Source organism: Anser brachyrhynchus, assembly GCF_964034855.1.
Source record: "Anser brachyrhynchus genome assembly, chromosome: 6".
In the NCBI taxonomy this organism is placed as follows: Eukaryota; Metazoa; Chordata; class Aves; order Anseriformes; family Anatidae; genus Anser; species Anser brachyrhynchus.
In genome coordinates this window covers 32,406,831-32,428,504 of record NC_137700.1, presented here as the reverse complement: position 1 = coordinate 32,428,504, position 21,674 = coordinate 32,406,831, and the positions used below count along the sequence as shown (strand labels likewise).

The window sequence follows — 21,674 nt, the reverse complement described above, 5'->3', positions numbered from 1 at the left end:
AGCTCACTTAAAAGCAACCCAGAAATCCAGCTGATAATATAGGGAAAACATTTGCAACTGAAACATTAAGTGGTGTCAGAGGTGTAAAAGCAAAGGACTGCTATTTTTTTCCTAAACTGAGTTATAATAACCGTACGTACTACTTGCAAAAGCAGCATTAAACCATACAATTCTGCATTACAATCAACTCCTCTAAGAGAAGAGGGAGGTGCGACAAGTCAAGATTTACCCCTGCAGTGCTGCTGCTTTGCCAGGTCTTTTGCAGAGGGCATTGAGAGCTGCCAGCAGAGGTTTTCTCCAGTTTACCCAGCACCAGCCAGTGTCAAGCCCAAACTGGCCTCCAGCTTCCCAGGAAACCCGGCCCAGTGCATCCTCATCCTGCCCTACAGGTAGCCTATAGTTATTTGTTTGGTCTTGTTGCACTGGAAAAAGCAAAATGCTTATGGCTGAAAAAGCAAAATGCTTACACATTTATTTTAATCACTATAGCTTAAAATCAAATCTTTATTTGAGTAATAAACATACTTTATTCCAGATGACAAATTAATAAAGCTTCCAATTAGCGATGATATAAATAATTTTTAATCAAGCCACAATTGCCAATTCTAGCTGTTCACTACAACTACTTTTAAGACATTAGCCAACAACCAGAGCTGAAGCTGTGTCCCAACCACTTTTCAAAGCGACCGTGCTGCCAGGTTGATAGCTGGGAATTGTTTCATTTGCTCTTGATGCTTTTTTGGTTTGAGCACAGACCTTAAGAAACCTGATTCCTTTACCTGGGGGCATTCTCTATTTTTATCTTGCTTCTATCCTCTGCTAGAGGCAGAAGCCTTCTTTCACTTAGAAATGTAGTTTGCTTAGATTTCTTTCATTAAGAACATGGCTCAGAGAGCCAACGTTATTCCTGCTAACATCTTTTCCTAGGGAGACATTTGGACATTTAAAAGCTAACTCCACAGCAGCCTGCAAACAAATATCACGGAGAATTTTGGCTTCATTTAGCACTAAGTCACTTAGTTTACTAGCATTTTACAGACTACATATTGTACATTCACAGCTGTACACATATTAGCCTAGAATTTGTTTAAATAAAGCAGTTAGGTCTAGCTGCAGTTCCTCCTTACCCTGTTCCTTTGAGTTAGGTAACAAAACATAAAAATTGGGATTTCTGCCGCCCAGGGCCTTTAGGCAGATCAGAGGTAAGATGGCTAGATCTGTTTTCCAAGCCAGCACAGCTATTCACGTACAACACAAAAACACATCCGATTTGAACACAGAAACATGTTTTTCCCAACTAGAAATGAACAAGTCAACAAAATAATAAAGAACAAATGACAATTTCTTTGGACTTTAAGAACCCTTCAACAAAGACCTTCTGACAGGTTACTAGGGAAACTACATAGTCATAGAAACGAAATGTGGTACAGTCATTAAGTTAAAAAACTTGCTGTCAAAGTAAAGAATATGATTAAATGTTCTACGTTTCACATCGCAGAAAGAAAACATTTGAGGATCTGTACTAAGAGTTTATTCTCTGTATTTACTGTAGAAGATGATGGAAAATAACAGAATTTACTTAATCATTATTTGAAGTGTATACACCTTACTAGCTCAAGAAAATGGTCAGTTTGGGAACGGGTACTGTATAGCCTGACCCTGCAGTGTGAGCCATGTTCAAGACTTGCAGTGAGCACAGCTAAATGGCCAGAGGGGAAAGATTAAACAAAACAAAATGAAGCATTACCATCCCATTTCATTCTCTGTCTTACTCATATGAGCAATAAAGAATACCTCATATATTAAGGAGAAAAATATAAGCTATATAAGCAGTTTAAGATCTTATATTTTACATAAAGACATTTGATGAAAAAGTGAAGTCACAGTAGTAACATAGTGGGAAGTGAAACAACTGCATCAATGCCACATTCATATTGGCAATAGCTCTTGCAAAACTATCAAAGTGTATATTCTCTATATTGCTCCACGCAGGCTCTCGTCTGTTGTGATGAAACTTCCCCTATTTCTGAAGGAAAAAGGAAGTAGAGTAGCTCTTGGCAGTTTTCATTAAAAAAAGCTACAGATCATCCTTACGTAAGACTGTTACAGGGACAAATTCATAATTCTTTTGGTATTAATGTATTTTAAAAAACAGGAACTTTAGAATTCTAGAGGGAAGTTACTGCTCCTTATGCATGTTTCTTTGAAGTCACTTAATAGAAACCAATGGCAAAGACAACAAAACAACAACAAAAAGTCAATACAGTTAAGTCCGTTTCTTTCAACTCTTTTATAGCTTTGAAATATGAACAAGTTATTTTCAGGTCAGTTCTACAAAACTTATTCTGATGATGTACATTATTTAGTGCTTACACAGTCTGTGACTTCCCCTTAGTTTTATTGTGAGTCTTTTACATAGTGATGCTAAAGCTACATGTCATCTCATGAAAACAACAGGAAATCTTCTGACATGCAAGGCAGAAAGGTTCTCTCACACAGAATTCAGTGTTCTAGCTATATCTCTGTGCTGCAAGTATCACACACTGACATGAGAAAGCCATCTGAACAAACATTTAATATTCCTTGCAAACTGGCTATTCAAGTGCCACCAAGATAGTATCTCAGGTTCTGTAAGTAAACTCCATTCACGTTGAGCACAGTAGTGGGACAAGTTGCTTCTGATGTTACCTTTCAGATTCAGTTTATTTTTTAAACAATTTCAACAACTTTTGAGCTGATGCTGACACCGTCCTGTCCTTTCTACCTTGCATCAGCACTGTCAGTTGTCTGGCCCTCCTGTGAGCTGGCTGGAGGACAGGAACTGACTCTGTGTACAGTCAGCTTCTGGATGGGTTTAGTCCCTTGGCCCGGATCATCACGGGGTCAGCGAGCACCAAAGCTGTCACAAGTAGCAGGTGGGAATGGGAATACTGGGCCGGCACTCTGGCTGAGTTGACTTGTGCTGTTGTAACCTGCTGTGGAAGGCAGTCACCGAAGACCCAAACAATTCAACAGTCACTTCTGTACTTACTAGTGCCATTGAAAATCATCTGAGAAAACGTGTTACTGACTGTTTCACCTAGTATCACAGTTCCATATTGTTTCAGTGCTTTTCAAAGATTCAAAAGAACCTTAAGGCTAAGAGTTGAATTTGACACAAAAGTTTTAAAGTCATCAGCTATTAAACATCCATTTTCCAAGCACCAGGATCCCCGAAGTGCTTTGAGTTAAGCTCTCAGGCTTTTCTCTTGCTCAACTGCAGCACTTTGAACTATTTAACATTTTTATTATTTGAACTGTACTATCATTTAAAGAAATTGGCTCTGTTCATGGCACAGTATTAAGACTAAAACGGGTTTTCTTTGTATTGCACCAGCTCAAAGGTAAAAGTTCCCATGCTGGACAACTGAAGACTAAGAATTTATGACAGCATCAAAACTCACATCCCTGAAATAGGAGAGTAATAAGCTTGTACACTAGTTCATTTTTATATTTCACTTTTAAATACTATTGTTTGTTTGAAGCCTAACGTGTTAATTTAAACAAACAACTCCTAAGGTCATTAAGCTGACCAGAACATCTAAGTCTGCTACTAAGGGTCAGCTTAAAGCTCTTGCTATAACAAAAGAGGCGCTTTCAGGTAACTCAGCTATCCTTGTCCATAGGAAACACTTGACAGAGTTCCTGTTTATGTGATGATCCTTCAGCTTTTACACTCCCCACCCGGAAGAGATGAAAAGTAACAGCAGACTGCTTTCCTCTTCCAGGTTACTTATAAACCCAGTTAGTGCATTTCCACTAGCAGTAAAAACTATTCAGAAGGTGACAGTAAAAAACAAGCTTGGCTGAACTCTTAGGAGTACCCATTTCTCTGTGGGTGCCTGTTTGAGTTTGTTTTAGGGTTAATGCCTTTTCAAACCCTTCTGACCACATTTCCCAGAGCTGATCTGAAGTTCCAAACTTGCACTGGGTGACGCAGTTGCGCAGACCTCTGGATCTGACCCAGGACTGCCCAGCACTGAGCAGCAGGACACCTCACCTGAATGGTGAATTGAGAGATCCCCAGCAGCCATGGAGGTCACGCGAGTGAGATACAGAAGGTAGAGAGAAAGATCGTTAAAAACCATTAAAGGATCAAGCAGTTGGTCTTACCAATACAAAATAAAAAGGTTGGGCCTCTTCAATTCAGACAGGAAAAAAAACTTAAAGGTGGGGCAGGAACATGACTGAGCTTTCCAAAATTAACAAGGCAGCATACTGAATTGAATACAACCCGACTGACACAAAGGCTCTGAAGGAGATGAGTTTACTGCAACATGCTAATTCTTGCTGAAGCTCTCAACTGAGATTTCTCAATTAAAGTTTTACCTCCTAGTTACAAAGCATTAACTCTTTAGCTGGTAAAGTACTGCTTAGAAATACAAGTGACAAATCTTCTATACTGTGAAATCCAGACGACTGTTACAGGAAAAACTTGGAATTTCCAGCATAAATCTGCATCCAGAGGGCTATGTCCTACAAGATACAGCACGAATTAATTCCAGTGCAGCTTCCCTCGGAACACTGTTTTCTCAGTCACAGTTATGACTAAGTATTTCTAGGGACAAGACCTAGTTCCCCAAAGTCCTCCTTAAGCAAGCAAATCCCAGACGTAAAATACTGTCCTATTCAGTATCAAAAAAGAAAGAGGACAGACTTCTCTAACTCATAATCAAGCTGGATGGATTAAAGAACGATTCTGCCTTAGCACAGGGATTCGCCATTGCTTTCATACCAGGTAAAACAATTTTGGTGTAGGCACAACTTAAGTTCTCAGGCAATGGCTCCCCTGAAATTGCTGCAGACTACATGGTTGCAATTCCACTCTCAGCTCACCCACTCATTTGGAATTACTGCATTAAGGAAACTTTAGGAACACTCTTTACAAAAATACTGACCTCCCTTTATTTTGTATCGCCTCCTTCAGTTTCACATACTAAGATTTGGAAAACAGCAACCAACAGACGAATTTAAGACTGCCTCTTGAAGGTAACAGTCACTTAGCCCTCTGTAACACAGAGAGATTGAGCAAATTTTAAATGCTACTCAATTGATTTGGCTCTTATGGAACAATCCTACTTTTCCACTCCTTCACTTTCTTCTCCATAGAAAGTCAATAAAAATTTAAAATCACATCATAGGAGAGCGTACTTCAGGTAGAAACACTTCCTAAAGCCAGATTTTGGGTTAAACTTTATTCCAGCACTAATCTATTCTTGAGCAATTTATTGCTCTTGGCTACAGGTAATTAAACTAAACAGAAAATGGCTCAGAAATATAAACGTAGGTATATAAAGGGGAAAAATGCTCATGTCTTTCTCCTAGCTTCTAAATCACCGTTCATGCTTAGCTGTTTTAAATTGCCCTCTCTCTATAAACATATGCAATCCCACAGAACATTGCAAATCACTCTTCATCCAGAAGAGTGAAAAAGAACAAGAATAATCTATATGCTATGACTTTAAGATTGTAGCTTGCTTTTATGGACATTTCAAAGTGCTTTAAGAAAAAAATGTCCTCTTGAAACCAAATATGATAGTTTATGTAAGTAGTTGCACTAAATATCCAAAGAATCTTCAATTACTATTTATTATGATTTTTTTTCTTTAGGTAAATTTTCTGCTGCATGTATTTTACTTGTTTTGCGTGCATGAGCGTAGTGCATATTCAACAGAAAATTAGAAATGTCAATGGAATGTTAACATTTACTGTAAATGCCCTGATTTTTAGCTGAAGTACAAATAGCATTGAAGAACAATTTGAGGCAGCCTGCTAGATTTTATCCAACATTACTTAGTTAATTTTTAGTGCCTGTCATCATTCAAACATTCTGCAAGTACTAGATCTTCTTCATCTATAAAAAGACTCTTCCATTTCTGAGTAGGAAAAAGTGTTTCCACAGAACATATTTGAAAGTTAGAAAGATTCTCTTAAGCAGTCCATACAGTAATGATATTATAAAGTCATTAAAAGTGAATTAGACAGAGGGAGATAACAATACGTATTTTATACAGGTTTGGAGATGAACTATAAACACTCATTTATCCTTTGTTTTGCTGGCTACTCCACCCAGGTTTGTTGTTTGTCTAACAGCAAATTTCATGGCTTTTCCATCACTGAACACCGAAAGGCGGAACTATCTGGACAGTATCTAATGAAGAGACAGCACAAGCCTCGAAATTGAGTAATTTGGCAGCTACTGTAAAGTAAGAGTACGGGCAGAAGAGTTGAAACAACATGACTGTGGCGATTGCGCTTATAATCTGAATATAATTAAAGGCTATTGGGGGAGCACAAAGAAGCAAAGACTGAAAAAGTATTCATAAATTACACTTCAGGCACCAGGGTCTCCAGGAATGCATTTAAGATCACAAACCGGAAGATTTAATTACATGCTGCCTCTGCTACAGAAACGCAACTGTCATTAAGGAGCGTGATGGTTATAATCTTGTAAGATTCTCAAAACATGGGTCATGGTCCATGAAATATGTAAGGCCCATTCACAGCTGGGCTCAGTACTGGTAGTAATTAGGATGAACTGGTAAACAGCTCTAAAGCTTACCTGTAATACAGAAGAGCCAAGCAAATTTTGTATTTATACCATGCACACATCTCAGATGTACGCTGGGCATCGACATACAACAAGGCAGGACTTTGTACACAGATCTGGGAATCATTAAGCCACAGGTGCCATCGAAGTATGTTTGTAATACACACTCAGTGGGTACCATTCTGCAACCTGAATACCGATGTGAATGGCAGAAATATTTCTACTTCCACCTTGGACAGTGTTAAAAGAGAGTGGTAAGGCAACCTGAAAGTTTATAATGCATAGCAGTCACATCAAAGTCTCCTACTTATTCTGGTTCCTTGAGCTTACTCTTAAAAAAAAAACAGTGCTGCTTTCAGAGAATGTAAAAAGACTTAAATCTAGAGACATCAGAGGCCTAGAGAAAAATAATCATTTGATGACTGACTGTTTAAGAATTGCTGCATTCTTACATTGCTACTTACATCTCCTTCAGGAGCTCCAGACAACTTACTGGAAAAGCCTTTCTCAAGACTCAATTTTGGAAGGTTGTGGGGGCAACTTGGCAGAAAAAGGGAGGTTCCTTATGTTTCCTATCATTTTCTGTTTGCACTGGGGAAAATTGTCATTTCAGGTCACAGACAACATCAGAAATTAATAAAACTGCAAGAGAAAACTATTGAGAAAGAACCCACTTTGGCATCTCACAAGTATTCTCATCACCTACAGTCTGACCCTAAACAAGGGGAATTATGGCAATTTTGTGCCATTTTAAAATTTAAAACAGCCATTTAAAAAATATTACTTCCAGGTTGTTTTTCAAATAATTTAGATTTGTGGTGTTTTTTTTTCTTCCGTTTCTGAATAAGAATCCTAAAGTAGGGACCACAGCAATCACAAATACAAACCTAATAGATTATTCTTTCAGTATTGTTTATGGGGTGGTCAAGTCTAGAATCTGGGTGACCACCAAAAGAAACTTGTGAACTATTGCTCTGCAACAATAGCACATACTACTGCCTGGGGGATTTTATTACTGGACGGCTATTTCTCTGCCAAAGATTTAGCTGAAAAGGTTTAACCAATTTGTCTATAAGACCTGTTAAAAAAACACGTTACCACATTTTTTTCAGCTCCTATATCAGAATTATTAGACCATATGTGACTTAAGCATGAGGAATTATTTCTCCAAGTTTTAGCAGCTTAAAAAAAAAAGCTTCATTCTGCAATGTGTTTGAAAACATGACGCAGTCACATTTCACTTATGCCTAAAATCCAAAGAGGTTCTTACTCTCCACGCAAGAAGCCAAGCACACAAATAGTTAGCTAGGAGATATGAATATCAGGTTACATGGAAAAAATAGCAACTTCTATAAACAGATTTAAAAAAAAAATCAAACAATTTCCTATTTACTTGGAGTTTTAAACAGTTTATATAGCTGTGCTCACACCTTGGAAAAGATGACTGCCTCACTAAGAAGTGGTCATGAGCAATTTATATTTATCCTCCACAAACTTGTGTGCAGCTTTAATTCCGAATGCAACAGACAGACAATACATTAGTCATAAGTTAAGTATTGTGATGCTGGTTTTCAGCCAAGTCAGTAAGACGTCCAAAAAGTGAGGCACTTAACATGTGCATACTTCTTACTTCTTCAGAGTATTTCCTCGCCACAAACTGAATGAAAAGGAGATGTCACTGCCTGCAAATATCCACTTCAAACAAGAAAATTCCTCCCGCTTTACAACCCACAGACAGCTTTCTTGCACTACCCATTTCCTCAGAAAACTCAGCGAAAGTGACAATAGGTGTAAAGAGATCTGTAAAGCTTTTGCCTTACCACAATTTCTTGGGTTTAAACAGGGATATTGCCTTTTCCTTATCTGGTATCTTCAACACGCTAGAACTGCAGCAGTGTGACAGTAAAGATAACGCTACAGAGCAGCAGGCAAAATGAAGAAAAGGCTAACTTTGAGCAACTCACCAAGCTGATCAGCCAGACTAAAATCTTTCGTCTTCTGTGAACAGCATGCATCTTTTTTTCCATCTAGAGCATGTAAAGCAGCTCTAAAACATCCAGGCTACTCTTACGGAAATGACTGATCTCAACAAGCTTTAAGAAAAGCTTTAGCTCTGTTTTATATGGATTGAATATTTAAAATTTAACATTATCATCTTATACATTACTCTCTTGAGAGTAAATCAGCTCTCCTCCCCTCTCTCCTTTATCTACTAATGCCTCAATGGCTAAACAAAGCAACATGGCACTTAAGTGAATATTAATTCAGATCTCTTGAGGACAAGTGAACTATTTTACTGCTCTACTTTAATAAGAGGTCAACTCATATATAGTCAGTTATGAATGAAAATAGATTAGAACAATTAAGTACAGCAAACAACTTTTATCAAGATTGCTGGAAGTTCTGAACCGATTCATTCTTATGTATTAAAGTTTAATTTAGGATATTTTCGCCTGTTAGTCTTTCCATGTCCAGCCTTACTGCAGCCATGCATGAAACTTGAGGTTCCTGAAACACAGTATTTGACTGGAAACACAAGATACAAGATTTCAGATGAACTCAAGCAAAACACTTCTGCATGGACTGCATCTTTAATGTGAAAGGCTTGTGAGTTCCAACAGCTCTAAAATCCTTCTGAACAATTAACTGCTAGTAGAGCTAATGACACTAGGTAAATCAAAAGAAACAGCAGATGAAAAAAACATCAGTGAGTGCTTCAGCTTAGATATTAATTGGTCAAATCTACTCTTGCAAGTGGTAAGTCACAGAAGTGAAAGATAGCCATCCTAGCAAACAGCATGATACATTAATATTGTAAAGAGAACTTCAAGCTGCAATATCGCACCCTAGCAATGATTTAGACAAATGTGCCTGTAAGGCCACGGAGACTAGAAAATATAAATTCTCCTTGTTCTGCCCTGATTTTGTTTTCAGGGCAGACTACTTCAAGTATTTTTTAATGTTAGAAACTAAGTTATGATGCAGCATTAGGCAAAAAGTATTTCTAAGCAGCCACCATTTGTCAGGTTTTTGGTTTTGTTTTTTTTTTTTTTTAGCATTAAAAGGAGTTAAGGCTGGTTAAATGAGGCAGCTGAAATGGTCCAGTCTTATTAAATCGCTATTCAAGAACTGTGTGTTTCTGGCTGCTGTAGAAGACATTAAGGCAAAAGCAAGCTCTTCTGAATGTCATACAGTTCCATTAGAGGTAAGTTTTAAATACAGAAACAAAAGCTTAACTTAAATGAATCTACATCACTAGTTTATTTCATTTAAAGGACATAACATTATCAAAAGTCCTCTTTCATTAGACAGAGCTGAGTTTGTATTGGCTGGTTTTGCAGACAAAGTATAGAGGAATACTTGTGCAGCTGTAGATTTTCAGAAGAAAATTCATTTGGTTATGCTGTTCACCCTGACTATAGCTACCAGCTTCTAAAACATTTCTGCTCCCAACTAAAGAGGAAGCAGAGCTGGCTTTTTAACCATGCAGTGGTTAATTGCTGACAGTTGGCAGACTTGTCTTGGTAACTTCAGATGAAATACAAATATTTGACTTTCCAAATTGCCGTAAGAATCTCGCACACACAATGGTTCCAACATCTAATATTCAGGGTAATAAATGTGATACTATAAATGGGCAGAATATGCCAATTCAAACTAAGAAGCATGAATACAATTCAAAATCAGACAAGTACAAAGGGCTCTCTCAAGCAAACTGGAGAATTTCTATCACACTGTGTATATATACACAATATTTTCCCTATATACCATATATAGGTACCCTGTTATCTTACACAGTATCCTGCCATGCATATTCTACCAGTATAGAATGTGTTCCCATAGAAGACCTAAAATTAGTATATTTGTACAGATGGCACCCATAATTATAACGATGCACTAAAGACCACAAATTTCTTGGAGGAGTATCCTCCAGTGAAGGGCTCAGAGATCACACCAACAAAACACTACAGAAATGTCTTTCTGCAATATACGGGTCCTTATGTTAGATTAGAGTACAGTATTCATAATACCAAAAAAAAAGATGGCAAATTTTACTGAAATACAGTCCCAACATTTTATTTTCCTTCACATGTTCACTCAGGAAGATATCTGCATTTTAATTAGCTGTGCATCTGTATGATAAAGAGGCTCAGTCAGGAGCTCTAGCAAGAAAGCCCCAGAACACATTAGGCACTTTTAAAGGTCTGTTTTCACACCATCTGAACAGTAACTTCTGTCAATTTAGAAAGCGGCTTAAAGCTGATGAAAGACTTCACACGGTTACTTAAAATGACTATACTTTAACAATTACTTACACTGATTGACCTTAAAGAGATCCGCACTATAGGCACTGAACTGGCATTTGATACAAATAGGGTAATGTAACACCCAGGAATGTAACATCATATAATAATGTAACTAAGTTCTGAAGCAAACTGTTTACAACTAACTTTAACACAAGCAGCCTAAAATTTTTCAGGAAACTCGATCAAATCAGATGTTTTAATCCTTAAAAAAAAAAAAAAAGGAAAAAGTAGTTGGAGAGCTACCTAACTCGCAGTTCTTAAACTAAGTTGAGATCCCTGCTTCTTCAGTGCCTTTCTGAACCCTGGCAGCCCAACCAGGAGTTCTTGGAAATCCACAAATGGCAATTAAAAAAAGATGGGAAAAAAGTCCATAACCAGCAATCTCACCATTCGCTTTCCAAGGGCCATCACCTGATCCTGAAGAACCGCAAAAGCCTAGAAATTGAAAAAGGATGAAAAACTACCCCATTATTCATTAACCAAGAGCAAAAAAAGAAAGGGAAACAGCCTAAAAGTGGCCTCTCTGAAGAGGCTGAGAAGGGCAGGAGGAGAAGCCCTGTACAACCACCAACCTTTGCCACGGGCAGCCTGCAGTTACACAGCCCCTCTGATCACAAGAGGGGCTTGCCTCAGCAGCTGAAACACTTAGAAGTTTTAAGGACCACTATCTCTAAACATCATTTAGAAGTTAGTGAACGCAAATACATCAATTGTCAGGGCCATGCAGGCTTTAGAACATGACAACAAACAGCGTCAGAGGAAATAAGCTCTTCTTGTAATTGAGCTAAATACGTTATGAAAAATAAGCAAGACCCTTGTACTTGATTGGGAAGAAGGGAAATGAATCACAAGCTTTCAATACCCTTAAGGCTTATTTATCACTAGATGCACCTTTTTTTTAAGGTAAAAAATATAATCAGTGAGGCTTCACAATACTGCCGGAATCATTTAAAAGTTGCTTTTGAGTTTCTATTTAAATATTTGATACTCTTGTCCAAAAGATGAGTTTACAGCTAAGCCAAATACTTTTCTAGGGAAAATCATAGCATGTAACCTATGTTTTTATTAACAATCCAAAGGATACAAAGCCTTATTTATCTGGCCATTTATTTTATCCTGCATCTGCCAAGGCTCCAAGAACAAGGACGTTCATACAGCGACTCCTAGGATCTTAATTACAAAGATGTTTTAACCTTTGCAAATCCAGTTTATAGAGTTAAAATATAGTACAGCTCTCTGTATCTACTGACAAACTGGCAGTTTCCACTAATTTTCCAGTTCAGGAGTAACTGCAGAAGGGTGTTGTGACATCAGCTTCAGCTAAAAATGCTCTAACCACTTTTTTGGCAGAACTCATATCTGATTAACTATTTACAGGAATTCAAAATGGAGATGAAACTCCTGAAGCATGTTCATGAAGTTTTAATGAATGTTTTGATTATTAATATTAAGCAAAGGGACTTCTTTTTGTCAAATGTAACTGACATTCGGGTTATCTTTCGCTTAAAGAACAAAAACTAACAGTCTCCACAACTTGACAGTTCTGTTCTAATTAACACTTCTGATTCCAAAATTTGAGTAGGTATTAAAGGGGTTATTATTGCAGTTGCTCAATTGAGGTGTATATCCAAGAAAGAACAATATAACACACCCATGCTTTCGAAACACTTCCTTGCCAAGCATGCTCAGATGCAGGAAAACAAGTACAGTTAGTATCCGAGTGCAATCCTTTTTCCTCAAACTAGATGGAAACAAAATGAATGCTGCTGCATACATGCAGCAAGACTCATTTTTCTAAACAGGATATTTTTTTTTCCAGGAGTACTGGTACCTGTGCTACCTTCATCAATTTTATCTGTGTAACTGCATGTGTAATTCTGACTACCACAATTTTAAGAGGGTTTAATTTCAAAAACTTCAGGATAAACTGTTTACACTTTGCCATTTCACAATCAGATAAAAATGTCCTATCTAACTTGAAAACCCTCTTGTTGTAGACAAATTGCACTGATAAGCAAAATTTATCGGTTCTCTTGCTCAGACACCTTCCTCTGCAGACTGGGGCTCAGACAGACATGCTAACAGATAAATATGAATTGAAAGGAGGTTTGCAGATGGGAGGGGAAATGCACGTGGGGGCGGGGGAAAACACATTTAGTATTGTTTCTTTAAGGCTTCCCCAGTCATCTCTCTGGGACAGCGCATCATAGTCACAGAAAGGGAAACAAAACTCCACTATGAAGTTCAAAGAAATAACCCCAATTCTCTGCAAATGCTCTTAGAGACAACACGATGCTTTTAAAGTCACCAAGCTTTACGAGACAGCAACTTCAGCCATATTCCCCAATCGTTTTAATCAAAAAAAACTATGATCTTCCACACTGACAGGAGAACCACCATCTAGCCTATGTACTACACCAACATCAAAATAAACTAGGTGCTCTTAACATACTACATGTAGACCGCTTCCTAGGGGGAAAAACACCCAGCATTCTGACTTAACTGTGGCAACACACTTTTGCTCAAATTTACAAGCAGGTAACACCACAACACAATGAAGTCTAAAGTAGTTTATACCGAAAATAGCACAGGTTTCATGAGTGCAAGATCTGTACCCAGATTTCATAAAGTCTCAAATGAGACTAAGTCTAAAAATGAACATTTCTTGACCAGATCAGCTTTTAGAAACACTGCAAATACTATTGTTTCTCATGCTATTATTTCTAGTCCCCAAATCTGCTCCAGGATCCCAATTCACAGCAGTCCCCCGATTCTGTCACACTTATCCTCCATGACATTTGTTCCAAACTATCCCTAAACCAGATGCAGAGCATTAATGACTTTTCAGAAGGAAAAAAACAGCTGAAGATTTGTCTGAAAGCTACTGTCTTGTCAAATGCTTGCAGCATATCTATTTTATTAGACTATCTCGCTTGAGAAATTGCAGATAACCACCCTTGGAAACGCCACTTGTGCTCGTATACTTAAAAGATAGAGAGATCAAACTGAGAAAAGTTGCGAGAAGACGCAGACATCCTGCCACGTAAAGACGGCCTGGGTGACACGAGCTTCAAGTTGTACTCCACAAGGACCACGACAGAAGGCCCATGAAAACCAACCCCGGGAGCACCGCGTGAGGCACACCACCGGTCGGCTTGACTTCCACAGGCTTCCTTCTGCAGGAAAACTTCAAAAATAAAGCAGCACGAACTTGACGCCTGGCTCAGCCCCTCCGCAGGGCCACGCTCCACACGTGCCCAGCGGCCAGAGCCGAGGCGAGGCGAAGGAGCCAGCACCGGGCAGGGCGGAGCGGGAGGCGGCGGTGACCTCATGGGGCTTTGCTATCTTTAGGCGGGCTTGGAGGCGGCTCGGGGCCGTGCCGGCACCCGGGGCCGCGCCGGTGCCGCCTCAGGGAGCCCCGGCGGGTGGCGGCCGTACCTTGAACACCTTGCCGAAGGCGCCGTCGCCCAGCTCGCCGATGATCTCCCACAGCTCCTCGGGGTTCAGGTCCCTCTTGACGTGCTCGTACTGCTTCTTCTTCTTCTCGCCGCCCAGCTTGAAGATCTTGCGAAAGTTAAAGAAGGACATCGCGGCTCCCCCCCCCTCGCGCACCCTCCCCTCACGGGGGGCCCGCCGCGGGCTGAGGGGAAGGAAACGGCCGAGAGACCCCCTGAGGGGCTGCGCGCTCCCCGCCTAGGGGCCGGCGGCGGGGCGGGGGGCCATGGCGGCGGCAACAAGTTGCCCGGGCGGCACGGGGCTGGGGGGGGGATGAGGCTGCTCCCGCTGAAGGAACGGAGGAAGGCGACGCTCCGCTGCTGGGCTCCGCTCCCCGCCCTGGCGCCGAGCGGGGCCGGGCGGCTCCGTTTCCTGCGGGGCGGGGCGGCCCCGGCACCTCCCCCCCCCGGTACCGCCCCCCCCCGGTACCTCCCCCCCCGGTACCGCCCCCCCCCCTGCCCCCTCCCTCCTCCTCCTCCCGCCGCCGGCGCGTGCGCGCGCCCCGTGCTCGCTCGCTCCCCCCCTCCCCGCCCCGCCCCGCCCGCTCCCGGAACCGCCTCGCGCCCCGACCGCCTCTGCCGCCGGCGCGTGCGCGCCCCCTCCCCTCCTCCGACGCACGCGCAGACGCCACGCCGCCCCCCTCCCTCCATCTCCTCCCAACGACCGCTCGCAGGCAAAGGCGGGTTTTCAACCCCCCCCCGCCCACGTGACGCGGAGAGGGCCAATAGGAGCGCGCCGAGGGCTCCGGCGGGTAAGTTGGTGTCTGGGCCCAAAATGGAGGAGGGCGCCTCCCCCCCCCCCCGCTTCCCCCCCACCTCACCTCAGGGCGCGGTTGGCGGTGCTCGTGTCCTCTGAGGGGTCGCCTCCCTCTCCTGCCCCCCGATGTTTTTTCCTACCTGCCCCTCATAGGCCGAGGGGCTTCACAAAATCGTTAAGGTTGGAAGAGACCTCCAAGATAATCTGGTCCAACCCAGCCGCCAATGTCACCCACTAAACCGTGTCCCCAAGCACCACGTCCAACCTTTATGGAGGCCTCGGGCTTCGCAGAGGTTCCTCGAGGCAGAAAAAGGCTGCCCGGGGAGACCTGCTTTTGGGGGGATACCCACTCTTTGGGGACACTCGCTTTTTGGGGACACTCACTTTTGCCAGCACTGCTTCTCCACCTGCCCCGCATCTGCCACAGCAGTTGTGGCGTGGCGTAGCGTTACGTGCTGTCCCATGAGATTTGATCAGCGGGACAGACTTAATTTGCCGTCCCCGACAACCGTCTCAACCCACAAGTGATTTCTTCATCAGCCCGAAATATGATTGCATTTTAATAGCCACGTTGTCTGTATGCTGCAAAATGTGTGGTGTTCCTTCACACGAAAGCGGGAGGTGTTCCCGTCTCCTGGATAAGATGCAATTAGCAGACATCTTGGAGGCAAAGTTTAGGCTCTGACAGGAGGCAGCAAGCTGATCCTGCAGTTAAGGCAATGATTTGAGACTTAGGAGATCTGGCGATGAGACAAACGCCCTGTGAGAATAATAATGTAACACCATATCCTCTTATGAACCTGAGTGCCTGCAGTTACCATTAATTTAAACCATTCATTAAAAACTTCTAAAGATCAGGCCTCCGGTGTGCATCGTTCCTCAGACCATTTTATTAGCATGACAGTAGTTTGCTATCTAATGAGGGCAGTTTATGTGTAAACTCAGTAACGCCAATGAGAGCTTGAGATAGACTGGTTGTGGGGATCATGGCAGCCGAGGCAGCCTGCTTGAAAGGAGCATGATTTTAAGGAATAGAAAGTGCTGGGCTGGATCGAGAAGAGGATTTCAGCAAAGGAGTAGTACAGGTGTTTGTAGTAATAAAGGTTCAAACAGTGAGTGGTTCAGAGGGAAATAAGGGCATAGCAGTAGTCTGGAACTGAATTTTCCATCATGTCATAACAGTGATCTTGGTGGGTGAGGTGTGCTGGGGTAGAAGCCTCTTAAGAATATATTGGTGTTGTATGTTAAGTAATTGCTACTGCTAATAGTATTTATAGTGTACAGAAACACGCTGTGCTAGGTACTGCCCCCACAGAACAAGAAGATGGCCCCTGTCAGGAAAATCTTATGAGTGAAGTAACAATGTTGTCATAAGTTGTCATAAGTGTCATCTGCACAAAATCAGTTTCAAGGGTAGGCCTACTCTATGAATAGAGAGCCTCTCAAATACATTTGCTAACCTAATAGGAGTCCTGATTTGTTGTAGCAATCAGCATTGTTCAAAAATGATCTGGGGCTTTGTGGTTCCTTGGTATTGACAGCTGGGATGCATAATGTGAAACCATTGAGGACGGTGTTAAAGCCCAGACCATTTACGTGTATAAAGCGAATGCCAAGAAACAGCTGTAATCTAGATGAGCTGTTTTCTTTTCACCTTTATGATCTGACTGGCTGCACCTTTGAGCTTCATTTAGAAGTTTCATGTACATAGTTTGGGATTAAATACAATAAGAAAGTAAGTATTTTGATTTTAACTTGGATTTTTGAAGTGCTTTGGGTGCTAATTTGCATCTAGTTGTTTGAACTAATTGATGAGGACAGGGTGAAAAAAAAAAAAAGAGGAATCCAAAAGCCTTAGCATGAAATCCTTGTATCTAGGCAGGATCAGCTTTTCTTTAGCCTCGGGGTTAATGTGACAGGGCAGCGGGGGGTGCGGGCGTGCATGTCAGAGTTTGTAACAGTAACTGGGAATAAATGCAAAACTGAGAAAAGTTCTTGAGCTACAAGTGAAGGAATGTAATTGGGTTTGCTCCCATAAGAGTGATGGCAGTTAGGCGACTGAGATACTAGGGACGTGTTCTTTCTCAGCTCTACTGATGAACAGTGCAAGCAGTTCACATACAGCATCTACATAATGTATCGGTGTGCTTTTAACACGCGAGCGATAAACCAGATTCACTTGGAGCAGAACAGGGACAGTAGCGTCGTCCTAACAATGACTGTTACTAGGTACTGCAGACGTGTTGTTTTGGACTTTTATAAAGATAGTCTACATACCAGGGAGCCTTTAATTCGTACAAGGTTGAAAATATACGATGAAAGGCTGGCACAACAAATGAGCAATCAAGCTGGTGATAAAGTTTTATTTTAAACTTTCTTTTTTGCTTACTTTTTAAGTGTAATTTGAGGTTCAAACATAGTATCTGAAAATGAGACTAAGCCACAGTTTTCTATTTTCCTCTTATTCTTCTCCTCTGAGTTGCAGCTTGCCACTCAATCCTAAAAATAAACTCTTCCAGGTGAAGGCTAAGTGCTAGTAGCAAATCATTCCCAATTTGCATTGACTTCCTGGTATGGAGGAGGCTGTATAAAGCCTGTTGTGTTTTTTTTGTTGTTGTTGTTCCTTCTTTTCTCCTGGTAGCAGGAGTTTTTAGCAACTGTAAATGTTTTCAGATGGTAGGGATAAAAAGATAAAAGTGGATTATAAGTATATAGAAGTGTTGTCTTTAGGAATTTAACGCAATGCGTTTTGAAAATTCAGTGCTTCCTTAAAATGCCTGAGTAGGCTGATAGTGAAGAACTTAGTTGTACATTGAATAAACCAGCTTGGAAATAGCTGTGACTCTTTACTGCAATCCTTTTCTTCTCTTAAAGATTTAAAAGTCTCCTCCCTACTTTCTGCTGCTAAATGTCACTATCCTTTCCTGAATTAATTGCTTACACTTTCTACTGTTCCTACCTGCCGCCCTTTAAGTTCTACCTCCATTTCATTTAAACTGCTTTTCTTCAGCTTCTTTTCATTCAAAGTAAATGCACGTTTCAGAAATTTAATTAGAAATGTGTACTTCACTACGTAAATTGCCCTAAGCTGCAGTCCTACATCCTGTCCTCAGTTCTTTCAAAAATATTTAATGGTATATTTTTATATTGTCTTGACTTTCTGTCTACCCACGCTTTCACTGATCTCCTCCAATCTTCTTTCTGATGTTTGAGTTCATTGAACTGCTATAAGGTCACGGGTGACTTGGTGGTGGCTAAATCTGAGACGTGCTTCTTGTTTCGTATGCCTTGATCTGTCTGTCACCATTGGCACTCAACGCTCACTCTTCTGTTTTCTTTACTTGATGCATGTGGTATTTTTGTTGATGTTTTCAAGTTGTATGGAGGTGTTTTTTCCATAGCCTCTATTTTTTCTGCTTTTTTTCTGTCCCTGGAGTTAACGTTGTCTCTTGTGTAGGATTCTTGTTTCAGTTGTAGACTCTACTCTGTCTCTGAAGTCGTTCCCAAAGTCTGCTGTGCTTCCTGCTGAATCTGACACCTTTTTCCTTGGAGTTCTGGATTCAATGGAACAAAGTTCTGGTAGTTTGCTTTGTACCACCATAGTTTTACTAATTTTATGCTTATGAAAGAGTTTTGGTGATTCTCTCATACCTGACCTTTTTCTCTCTTCTCCCATTTCAGCAGACATTTTCCTTTCCTACCGTACCTGACTCCTCTATCCTAATGCTCTAATTGATGGTAGATAAGTACTGGAAAAAGTCTTTTATTCCTTTAGGGTGTTAAGGGGGTAGCCTAAATGGCCGTACATTTTCCTCCAAAGAGCATCAAGTCACAGTACCCATGTGTTGGAAGCATTGCAAGTGGTGACTGCATCATATACAGTGCTCCTTAAGCCCTTCTGCTAAATGGACAGTTGATCGATCTGTAGCTTAGAGATGGGTATTTCTGTTCTGCGTTTGAAAATCAGCCTTCTTCATAAAGGAACAGAAAAGGGAGAGACTTGGTTTTGGACTCAGCATTTTATGAACTCTTCTGATTTGAGTAACAGCAGTAATTCAGTCACGTTTAGTACAACAGGAAAAATGCATATAATAGCAGAGGTTAGGCACTGAACGAGGAAGTTTTACGAGTTTGCCCATATGATAAGAGCCACAATCAATCCTGTCAGTAACCTGGAACCGATGCGTTGCATGGCTTCTTGGTTTTGATGCAATTCCATAGGAAATACGCACTAGGATGCATCCATGGGAAATCTAAGAATTGCCACAGAAACACATGGCATGTGGGAGCTTCAACGGATATCGGCGCTACTTGATGTTTGTAATAAAACGATCAAGTGTTAAAATGTTAGGAGTAAGATCTTCGAAAAATCTGGGTTTAGTCTAAATTGGCCTAGCTTTTTCAGTAGTCAGTGGGGGAAGGTATCGTCAGAGGGCAATATACCCACTTGACATTCTTATATTTATTACACAGTGTTTAATTGTGTAAGGTGAGTTGTTCTAGAAATGTGTGACGGGGTTTCTACTTCCAACCTTTGGAGATAATGCTCCCAGCAAACCTTCTGGTCTTCTGATAGCAGGCAACACCTCTGGACTGATGACAGAGCAAATATGAATGTTCCCAAGTAATGATGTTTTATAGAATAACAGACTTTATTTGAAATCAAATGTTAGATAAAAAACAATTGTATTAGTCTAGAAATCTTGAATAAGAATCAGATATTTCAATAAATATTATAAGAATATTTCATGACGCATCAGATCAAATGTATTCAAGCTTTAATGTGTTAACTTAATTGAAGTTCTTGCCAAAAAAAAGAAAAAAAGAAATATTTGTTTTATTGTTTCCAGCTGGTCTGCTTCAAAACCGTCTTCAAGGCTGATACTCTGAAACAGTCAGGCTTGCATATATAATTGGAGGGGTAAGTTGTGCTTTTACGTTTACTTGGGTGACAAGCAAAACTATGCCTTGGATTTAATGGGAAATGTCAACTGCTTTAAAATTATGTAGCCGATTGTTTTTATTGATTAATTGACTAATGTAGTTAGAAACTTCAAGTCCTCTTCCGTGATAAAATTTTGAAGAAGAAGGTTGAACACTTCTCAGTTTACATTTAATTTGAAAATTCCTATAAAATGAGTTTTGGGTTAGTATTACAACTTCTTGTTGCATTGTGGATAGCTGTATTTTTTTAGTACAGTAGCTATTCTAAATTCTTTTACTCCATGTGTTGATGACTATAATAATGTCACAGAACCACGCATGAATAAGTCTACCTAGAGTATTGATTTCTTTTAAAATAATATAAAATCAAAATACTGCTAGCCTTAGCAATATTGGTGTCTTCTTTCTAAGCATTTTTTTCACTTGAGACTATATTTAAAGCAACATTTATTTGGTCAAAACTGTACATGAACACAAGGCAAAGTAGTTAAAACTTGTAGAGCCCCCATCTGATGGATATTAGAAGCTTTAGTTAAGTCACATGAAAGCATGCATTACAAATGCTTCACCATGTTTGTCTTTCCTCCAGATGGTAATTAGACCTTTTCCTCTTGCATAGGAGTCACGAGCTGATTTGTTCTTTTTGTTCGTGGCTTTCAAATTTGCATTAGTTCACATAGCAGCTAGGATTAGAAATTTATTAAGGGATAAAGATAGCTTTGCATCTCAGTCAATACTGGCACAAAATATCTGAATAAAAAACCCACATGTATTACTGCTTTTCTTTCTGCAAATCCCGAATTTCATCCTCCGTTTCCCAGGAACCTTTTTCCAGACCGGACATTATGTTCTCGTGTGATGCTGATCAGCTCTGGAATCTTAGGACTGAATAACTTGTTCTGCAATATGCAAATAAGTTGTTTGTTTGTTTGTTTCGGTTTTTAATTATTATTATGGCCAGCAACCCAGTGCTGGTTATGTAGTAAGCATAAGCAGGGTCATTATTATGCCTACTACACATATTATAAAAACATACCTTACTGAAAACTAGGGAACACTTTGCAAGGAAAAAAAAAGGGGGCAATCTGACAAAAGGGTAGGACAGAAAGCCACTGATTGTTTAGTATCCCAGTAAGAGACATTGCAGTGGGATAATGTTGGAAACATATCTGTTATCAAAAAGAGCAAATAACTTTTAAACATGAGATACTGACTGTTCATTAATGCAAAGCTAGGCTTTAAAATGTAAACTGTTACTGAGAAAAATGTAGTTTTTCACTGGAAAAATCATTTTTACATTGCATCCACGTTTAACATAGTTTATGCATGTATTATGTTCTGCTATTTTTATCTAGATTTTTATAAACTGTAGTATAATTCTGTTTTGTGGGGCAAAAAATACTGTAAGTTGTAAAATAAGATTTGATTTTCTGTAGGTTCTCTTCTTGGTGTTACAGCTGCACACACTGCTGCTGTCATGTAGATTGTTCAGGCAAACAACAGCTATTGTGTGTTCGACAATAGCATACACAAACTTTGGATGCTGGGACCTACTTATGAGAAAACAGAGCATTGTGATGGGA

General features: G+C 40.4%; 2 protein-coding genes across 8 annotated transcripts in view; one reads left to right on the top strand and one right to left on the bottom strand.

The window, feature by feature from the left end:
• The window catches only part of SLK (STE20 like kinase), a 48,805-nt gene extending 34,008 nt beyond the window's left edge, over window positions 1-14,797 (bottom strand). For 2 of the 3 annotated variants that reach the window (XM_080597771.1, XM_080597773.1), the window contains exon 1: window positions 14,335-14,796. In XM_080597771.1, coding sequence (XP_080453897.1) covers window positions 14,335-14,484 — 150 coding nt within the window. In that variant the 5' untranslated portion in view covers window positions 14,485-14,796. Of the gene's footprint in view, window positions 1-14,334 lie in introns of all 3 variants that reach the window. The other variant, XM_080597772.1, reaches the window with a different exon arrangement.
• A 159-nt stretch (window positions 14,798-14,956) lies between these two features.
• Window positions 14,957-21,674, top strand: part of STN1 (STN1 subunit of CST complex) — a 41,563-nt gene continuing 34,845 nt past the window's right edge. The window contains exons 1-2 of one of the 5 annotated variants that reach the window (XM_080597839.1): window positions 14,957-15,142; window positions 19,998-20,068. The gene's annotated coding sequence lies outside the window, so the exon portion shown is untranslated. Of the gene's footprint in view, window positions 15,143-15,218; window positions 16,883-19,997; window positions 20,069-21,674 lie in introns of those variants that run through there. The other 4 variants (XM_080597841.1, XM_080597842.1, XM_080597840.1 and 1 more) reach the window with 4 other exon arrangements.